Genomic DNA, 8,870 nt, shown 5'->3' with positions numbered 1-8,870 from the left:
CGGGCACATCCCCAGTGGCGGGTGTGCAAGAGGCAGCTGATCGATGATTCTCTGTCATCGATGTTTCTAACTCCCTATCCCTATCTCTTCCTTTCTGTAAAAAAAAAAAAAATCAATAAAATATATATTTTTAAAAAAACAAAACACAAAAACAAAACTTGGGCGGCAAGACTTAGCGGAGAGCGTGCATTGGGAACCCAGGGCTCCCGGTGCGCATGCGCAGGCATCCCCAAACCGGAAGCAGCGCGGGGCCTGGCATGGCGGCGGCGGCGGCAGTGGCGGAGGCGCCCGAAGGTGTTCCTGCGAGCCCCCGAGAGGAGCCGGTTAGAGGTGCGTCGGCTGGGTGGGGATGAGGTGTCCAGGGGGAGGCCTGGGAATCGGGGTTGGCCGGGATGCCGGGGTCACCTGGCAGGAGCGGGCATCGGAGGGGCGGACCGGTCCGTGCCCTGTCAGCGGGGGCGGTGGTCCGGCGGCGGCGGCGGGTGCGGGCTGCAGCCGGCGCGGGGAGCGGAGGGGACGTGTCCGGTGGGGCCGGGCCGGAGGGAGGGGCTCGGAATCATGGCACGCGGAGGGTTTAGCCGACTCGGTCGGCGGAGGACAGGCGGAGGGGGGTGGGAGCCGACGCCGGGGCTGGAGGAGGAGGACCGGCTGCGGGGCACTGAGTCCTTCTCCTTCGATCCAGACGATGCTGCGGTGGAGACGGCCGAGGAGGCCAAGGAGCCCGCGGAGGCCGACATCACCGAGCTCTGCCGGGACATGTTCTCCAAAATGGCAACTTACCTGACAGGGGAACTGACGGGTAGGATGATGTGGGTAGTGCGGTGCCCCCCTCGCTGGAGCTGCGGTTCGTCTTGGGGAGACCCCGGAGGTGCTTCCGCAGCATAGGTCTGCGCCCCCCTCTCCCCAGCCCCACCTGCACCCCCCTCTCCGCAGCCCCACCTGCCCAGAAACATGCCTGTTGGAAGTTTGGCGCCATCCTGAATGGGAAGGAAAGAGGTGCATTCCTTCCCTGGAGAAATGCACGAACTACCTTCAAACACACACAAGAATACTTAATACAACTCTACACAGGCCTCAATATTGCAGACTAACGCCGAGAAAACAGAAAAGAATGAATCAAGAAGTGCCTCCTTGGGGGAAGTGCATTTTGAGCAGGTTCTGAAGGGAATGAATGACTGGCCCAAAAGGAGGGAAACAACTAGTGTGTGTGTGTGTGTGTGAGTGTGTGTGAGTGTAGTGGTGTAAGTGAGAAGTGTGTTTGGCCAAAACAGTTGTAGTTATTGGGGCAAAGAGAAAAGGGAATGGGGAGTGACCTGCAGGTTTAGGGGCCTGTGAGGTCGGTCAGAGGATTTGGTGACACCCCTTGGGTGATTTAAGTGTTGGTTCCTGGTGTATTTCCAGATGAACACGTGATCTGTGTGCTGAGGAGGGTCCAAAAGGTGAAGTGTGGTCCATGGTGAAGGAGTGATTGATTGTAAAAAGAATGGAAAGGAAGGCATGGTGCAAGGACATTATAGAAGTGGGATTTATAGAACTTGTTAAGGTGGGTATTGAGGGGTTGGGAGCAGTCCAAGATGGATGTACTAGCATTTGAGCTATTAAAATAGCCTGGGTGGTTCCATCAACCAAAATAGGGAAATTGGAAAGAGGAACTGTGCTTGATGTGAAAAGAATATTTTCAGTTTTGGCTTGGCTGACTTTAGATATTACGAGGACCCTCAGTTGACTACTGTTAAGACACTCCGGTGACTTGAACACATGAGTCCAGATCTCAGAGAGTGGTCAGAACAGGAGAAACAGATTTTACTGTGGGGGACATCCACATAGTGCTGTGAGCTGGGGCTGTGTGGGATGAGATTGGCAAGGAAGAGCTTAGAGATAGATCAGAGCACCTTGACTAAAGTCTCAGGGGATGCCTTTATAAGGCAGTTAATTTGCTTTTAATAACAGTACTTTAAGTGCCTAGTTTTCAGATGATTGATTATTTTTTTTTATTTAAAATATATCTTTATTGATTTCAGAGAGAAAGGGGAAGGAGAGAAAGAGATAGAAGCATGATGAGAGAGAATCATTGATCTGCCGCTCCCTGCACAACCCCCTATTGAGGATCGAGACAGCATGTACCCTTGGCCCTGGGACCCTTCAGTCAGTAGCTGATGCTATATCCATTGAGCAAAACCAGCTAGGGCTGATTGATTAATTTTAAGCAGATTGTAATTTCCCCCCGATTGTCATATTTACCTGCATAAGTACTTTTTTGAGTTTGAAAGGAAATACCTTGGGAATGTGCCACCCGTGTAAACATCAGTTACGTGTCACCGTTGAGAAAAGTTGAGAACTGACAGTTAAGGAGGTTGGTTTAAAAAGGATCTGGCATTAGAAACCTAAAAAGAACAGTTAGAAGGAGATTTAAAAATCAGTGTAATACAGTATACAATTTTATAGCAGCCCAGGGAGAATTTCCTGAAGAGAGGGAGATCCAAGTGTCAGATATTATAGAGAGGTCCGGGAGAATAAGAACTATGGATTTCATGGTTAGGAGACTTGGAGGCATGTAATTTCTCAGGATAGTAGGGGCAGAGGCCAGACTGCAGGGGTTCACATGAGTGAATGGTGAGGACAAGGAAGAGTGTAAACTACTCTTTCAGAAGAGTTAGCAGTGAAGCTCCTTTGCTTTCATGAGCAAATGAGTGCTTTTAGACTGGAGGAAACCTGGACATATTTCCAAAAGAGAGGAAGATCCAGGGTGGAAGGAGTTTGGAAATGCAAGAAAGAGGAGGTGATTGAAGAGAGGCCCTGAAGCGGTGGAAGAGTTGGGGGTCAGGAGCACAGCAGGTGGAGTTGTGTTGGCAGGAATAAAGCACTTCCGCCTCTTGGGAAGATCTTAAGGTACAGAGAAATTTCTAAGTGAGGCAACAAGGCTGAGGCAGCTTGAGAAAATTGGAGTAGCCATGTGTATGGCTTGGGGAAAAGAATTGGGGATATGACAAGCCGCAAATGGTTTGGAAAAGTGAGTGCATAAAATGCAGTGTAGAATCACATAGTAATAAGTGAGTTTCTAAGAAGTGGTAAGGTCCTAGGTGACTATATATATAAGTAATAAGTATGGTGCAGTTCCCCAGTTTACATGTTTTCACACTGTAGAAACACCAAGACTTTCACTTCCCTTTTCTTAGGACAAACGTTTATCATATCCCTTTCTAACCCAGATCCTGAAGTTTATGGATCTTATTTGGTTTAAATAATTTGCCGATTGTTGCCTGCGTTTCTACTTAGACATTCAGAGTACACAGGCTGAGTATAAATGTCATAGGTCAAAAGTGGATTGCTCCTTCAACATTCCTAGATCCTGCTTTGAATTACCATTTGGCCTCTAATTTCACATTCCAGTGATCCAAGATAAATATTAAAGTCATTATATCTTCTGTTTGTTTTAAAGCCACCAGTGAAGACTATAAACTCCTGGAAAATATGAATAAATTAACCAGCCTGAAGTATCTTGAAATGAAAGATATTGCTATAAACATTAGTAGAAACTTAAAGGATTTAAACCAGAAGTGTAAGTAATAATTTTTATAATTACACGTGTTTGTAATAAATGTTCTGTTAAGCTTGGGGCCATGGAGAAGGAGAGGGACCATGGCCCCTGTACTCAGGGAGCTCATTTCCTAAGTGAATCACAAAGTTAAGGTTCATTTCTTCTATTCTGAGGAGCAGCATGTTTTGGTGGTATGGTTATTTCTGCTTCTGAATCTTGATTTGATCAGTTTATCTCTGCAAAGGGATGAGGAAAAGAAAGGGTGGCCGGATTCTGATTTAACAATGAAATCAGTGAATTGGTTTAACAATGAAATCCATAAAGGATGACTCTATGAACAGAAAACCAGAACATCTATAAGTGGAAAATGCTAATTTAGACCGGTAGACTATATTTTTTCCATTAGCTTATATTTGTGTTCCCTTTCTCTTTCCTGGTCAGGGAGTACCCAAGATGTGGAATCTGTAATGGGAAGATTGCTTGTAGAATAAGGAATTTAAGAGACAAAGTTAACGGATGAAAGACTTGTTTTGTCTAGGTCACATCATGTCTTTCTTCTAAAGCGTTTGTCCTGCTAACGATCAGAATCATGTCATCCCACCTGGTGTGTCTTAGGCAGAGCTGGAGAGACACTAGCACTCTTACATTTTTCACTCTTTTCTATTCAACTTGTTGAAGCCATATAAGCATGTGGCCTGTCTTTGTTTTCAAAGATGCTGAACTACAGCCTTATCTGGATCAAATCAATGTAATCGAGGAGCAAGTAGCAGCTCTTGAACAGGCAGCCTACAAATTGGATGCATATTCCAAAAAACTGGGTAACCATTTTGTATTTCTATTTTGCTTAATAAGAGTACCTGCCGTTATGACCTTAGCTAATATGATAGTTAATATTTATGATGTGCTTATAATGATCTTTTTTTCTTTTTAATGCTCATCTGAGGATATGTTGAGAGAGAGAGAAAGAAACTTCAATATGAGAGAGAACATTGATCAGTTACCTCCCAAAGGTGCCCCCACTGAGGACTGAACCTGCACCAACACATGTGCTCTGACTGGGAATCAAACCTGTCACCTTTTGGTGCACAGGACAACTCTCCAACCCACTGAGCCTTCTGTCCAGGGCTATAATGATTTATTTTAATCTTCACAAAAGCCTAGTGAGAATAATTTCTTAGTAGTACTAGTAATAAAATAACATTTTCTGGGTATTTGATATGTCAGGCACTGCTCTTAGTGCTTTACATATATTAGGGGTTTTTTTACCCTCTCAATACCTATGAGATAAGTACTGATTTTTATCCTTATTTTTTAGAGGAGGAAACTAGTTGAAGAGATTAAACAATTTATATAAAGATACAAAGCTAGTATGTGGAAGAGCTGTATTCCAAACCAGGTCTGATTGATACAAAGCTCAAGCTCTTAATTGTGGTTCAGCAGGCTAGAGCTAGAGCATCTTTAATAATGTAAATAGATACATATGTCTTAATAAACAGGATAGTTATTTAAGGGTTTTCTTCAAGAATTACTTTTTTTTTTTTAAGGAGGAAACTGTACTTTTAGTGTTTTTGGCTTACTAATTGTTTCTTGCTCTTATAACCATGACTAAAAATAACAAAGTTGTTTTTATCCTAGGTATAATTTACAGATTTTTTAATTTTTATCATAAACAGTTGTTGACTACTTCAAGAGAGTGGTTTGTAGCAGACTGAGATTTGATGTGGGTGGTGATTAACAGTGTCATTGTCTACAATGAAACTTACTGAATGGTGACCTTGAACCTCCCTATATAGGCGGCATTGTACTAAGGTGCTTTTAAAGCTTTAAAGACCAAGGGAATCCATTCCATTAAAAAGCCTATTTGATGGTCTTTTAAAACTTGTATCTTTCAAAATTGCTTTCTGAGGATAAAATAATAAAAGGTAAGCATACATTTATACTTCCTAAGAGTTCCAGTCTGGCTCCCAGAGGGTGCCTGGCACAGAGCCTAGAGAGGCAGCTTCTTATGCTCCTAGTGGCTCAGATGCCCGTAGATCGGCCTACTCCCTGTGGAGCCATCTGAGCAGGTGCTGTTGACAGGGTTAGAATATAGTGAACTTGCCAAAACCGGTTTGGCTCAGTGGATAGAGTGTCGGTCTGTGGACTGAAAGGTCCCAGGTTCGATTCCGGTCAAGGGCATGTACATTGGCTGCGGGCACATCCCCGGTAGGGGGTGTGCAGGAAGCAGCTGGTCGATGTTTCTCTCTCATCGATGTTTCTAGCTCTCTATCCCTCTACCTTCCTCTCTGTGAAAAATCAATGAAATATATATATATATAAAAAAAGAATATAGTGAACTTGTGTTGGGTTCTTCAATCTATGTGTGTGTTTGACTTTTTACCTTAAGCTGTGCCTGTTAATAAAATTTAGATAGACATTCAAATATCTGTCCTTAGCTAATATGATAGTTAACATTTATGGTGTGCCTACAATTTGGATACAGTTTGGACAGCTGATGAGATTTGGGGCTAATACAATTTAAAAAAAAATATATATATATTGCCGGGACCGGTTTGGCTCAGTGGTAGAGCGTCAGCCTGCGGACTGAAAGGTCCCAGGTTCGATTCCGGTCAAGGGCATGTACCTTGGTTGCGGGCACATCCCCAGTGGAGGGTGTGCAAGAGGCAGCTGGTCGATGTTTCTCTCTCATTGACGTTTCTAACTCTCTCTCCCTCTCAATTCCTCTCTGGGTAAAATCAATAAAATATATTTAATAAAAATAAAAATAAAAATATAATAAACATTTTTGAACTTGCTAGGAAATACTAATGAAGTATCTTTGTAAGAGCCAGTTTTAAATATAACTCTCACCCTCGCAGAAGCCAAGTACAAGAAGCTGGAGAAGCGATGACAAACTTATTCCTGTGGAACAAATCTTTTTTAATGTGGAAGAATGAGACCTGAATCCTGAGGCTGATGAATTGTCACAACTCCTCAAAAGGAAACCATGCTGGCCGTCTCAGAAACATCCGACCATTGGAGTAAACTGGAGAACTGTGGCTACTCCTGAATTTCTCTTGGGGCAGTATCCCTCAGGAACGCACACTTACTACCCCCTACCGTTTACTTGAATGCTTAATTATACATTTAGGACACCAAGTCTCTCAAAGTTCAGGATAAACCTGGGCTTTTCAGTTGAATCAAATGAGAGGGCTTAAGTGACTGGATTTTGAGTTACTGTGTAAATGGTTGTTTGTTTTTTATTGAGCTAATGTATTGCTAATAAGAATCTAAATTAAAAAATGAAAATAAAACTTCTTCACAGTTTCTCATCTTGTGTCAGTATTTTACTTTTCTGTTAAAGTAAATAATAATAAATAATAAAAAGTCTTAAAATAATTTCAGGCTGTCTTTTAGACTGGGCCGAAACAGTGAAAGGAGTCTTGTGATAGTTTGGTGGTGTATGTGATGGGCCTCTCCAGTCTCTTCTTTGTGTGAATCAAATGTCTCAGGATGGATGACATCTTGACATGTATTCCCCGTTGGAAATGTGATAAAGACAGGCAGAATGTGTATGTGTATGTATGTATGAGGTAGGGGTGGGGCAGGTGGAGCTGCCGCTCATAAAATAAAGCATTTTATAAAGTATCTTCCTACTCGTGTTTGCAGGATGAGGGGGGTTCCTGAGGACCCGATCATCTTGCTCCCAGACTAAGGACATCAGTAGGTGGAGAATACTGACTGACTAGGGTCGTTTAGAAGACAGGCAATCTTATCCATAGTTGTATGTTAGCCGCTAAGAAGGTGGCTGAGGTCCCCAATTCCATCTCTAAAAACAGTTCTTAACTCTGTTTCCATCATTTTCCACTACCTGTGTTCCAGACCACCTCTGTTTATCCTTTGTTCCTCTGGACTATTTCTTTTATTCTGCTCTAATCTTAATTATTCCCTGCCTTCTAACTTCAGGCTTAGTTTATTCTTTTTCTAGTTCCTTGAGGTGTAATGTTAGGTTGTTTATTTGAGATAGTGTCTCTTAATAAAGACATTTATAGCTATAAACTTTCCTCTTAGAACTGCTTTTGCTACATCCATAAATTTCAGTATGTGGTTGTTTCCTTTTCATTTGTCTCAAGACATTCCTTTATATTTTGATTTCTTTTTTGGTCCATTGGTTGTTGAGTGTGTTGTTTAATTTCCACCCATTCATCCATTTTCTAGTTTTCCTCCTGTTATTGAATTCTAGGTTCACACCTTTGTGGTTGGAAAAGATACTTGATATAAATTCTGTCGTCTTGAATTTGTTGAGACTTATTTTGTGGTCTAACCTATTCTGGAGAATGTTCAAGTGCACTTGGGAAAAATGTGTATTCTAAAGCCAAACGTGACATGTGTACAAGGCTCCTGTTTTTATTTTCCTTTTTTTAAATTTCATTTTTTGTTACACTTGCATTGTGTTTAACTGTCTTGATCTACCTTAATTCCCATGGATGAGTTTTCTTTTCATAAACTTTATACTTTAGTTTTAGATTTGTAAAAATGTTTTGAAGATAATGCAGAATTCCGTGGATGAGTTTTCATTTCTTACTGTTGTTTCCTCTTTTTGAAATTATTATCCGTCCATGTTTGGCAAACTTCTACTCTTCTTCAAATTTCAGTCTCCATCTCCAGTGCTGGGCTGTGCTGCATTACCCCAAAGAGGAAAATCACATGCTTAGTTTGCCAGCGAAGCTGGGGCATCAATATTTATGAGGCAGGGTACTTGATATTGCCCCCAAAAGCACTGCAGAAGTTGTGAGGAAAACCAGAACTTTGTGGTTCTTCCTTAAACTTATTTTACATTTTAGTTAATTTTGAATTGTTTGGCTGTCCTTGATGAGTTTTCCATGTCCTTCAATTGTTAGGAACTCTGACCTTTGTTTCCACTTCTTTAAACATTGCCATCTCCTGCCAACTGGCTTGAACTCTCCAAAAAGCCAATGTCATAAAAAACAAAACCAAAAAGTTAGGTGGGCTACGGGAGATTAAAGGAGACAAGAGATGGAATTGAATGTGAATGTGAAACTTGATTGGATCCTGACTGAAAACAAATAAAGGTATGAAATAAATGGGGGGGGGGGAAGACAAATGAAGAACTTTAAATATGGATGTGCTAGGTGATATTGATTTAATGTTAATTTTCTTAGGTGTTAATGATGTTATGGTTATGTAGGAGGATGGTCCTTGGGAAATGCACGCAGAGGCATTCTTGATGTCTGGAGTTATTTTCAGATGATTCAATGAGAATAAAAGTGATTGTGCACCTTGAAGGCGATGGCCATTCTTTTAATTTTTCAAAAGGTTCAAAACCTATGAA

The 8,870-nt window shown here is 41.9% G+C and overlaps 1 protein-coding gene across 1 annotated transcript; it reads left to right on the top strand.

Annotated features, from left to right (window-relative positions):
* Positions 1-190: 190 nt before the first annotated feature.
* Positions 191-6,844, top strand: BLOC1S2 (biogenesis of lysosomal organelles complex 1 subunit 2). Its single transcript, XM_084903765.1, has 5 exons — positions 191-330; positions 683-799; positions 3,440-3,559; positions 4,252-4,356; positions 6,397-6,844. The coding sequence occupies exons 1-5, from the start codon at positions 216-218 to the stop codon at positions 6,426-6,428; spliced, it is 489 nt and encodes a 162-aa protein (XP_084759891.1). The 5' UTR covers positions 191-215; the 3' UTR covers positions 6,429-6,844.
* The last annotated feature ends 2,026 nt before the right edge of the window (positions 6,845-8,870 follow it).

Source organism: Pipistrellus hanaki (genome assembly GCF_964339955.1).
Source record: "Pipistrellus hanaki genome assembly, chromosome: 14".
Classification (NCBI taxonomy): domain Eukaryota; kingdom Metazoa; phylum Chordata; class Mammalia; order Chiroptera; family Vespertilionidae; genus Pipistrellus; species Pipistrellus hanaki.
This window is presented reverse-complemented; position numbering and strand designations above follow the sequence as displayed.

Bases quoted from the DNA above. Each gene is read 5' to 3' on its own strand.
- BLOC1S2 (XM_084903765.1), top strand. From the start codon at position 216: ATGCGCAGGCATCCCCAAACCGGAAGCAGCGCGGGGCCTGGCATGGCG. The intron at 3,560-4,251 runs GTAAGTAATAAT...TTGTTTTCAAAG, and splicing joins AAAGGATTTAAACCAGAAGT to ATGCTGAACTACAGCCTTAT. The intron at 4,357-6,396 runs GTAACCATTTTG...TCACCCTCGCAG, and splicing joins TGCATATTCCAAAAAACTGG to AAGCCAAGTACAAGAAGCTG.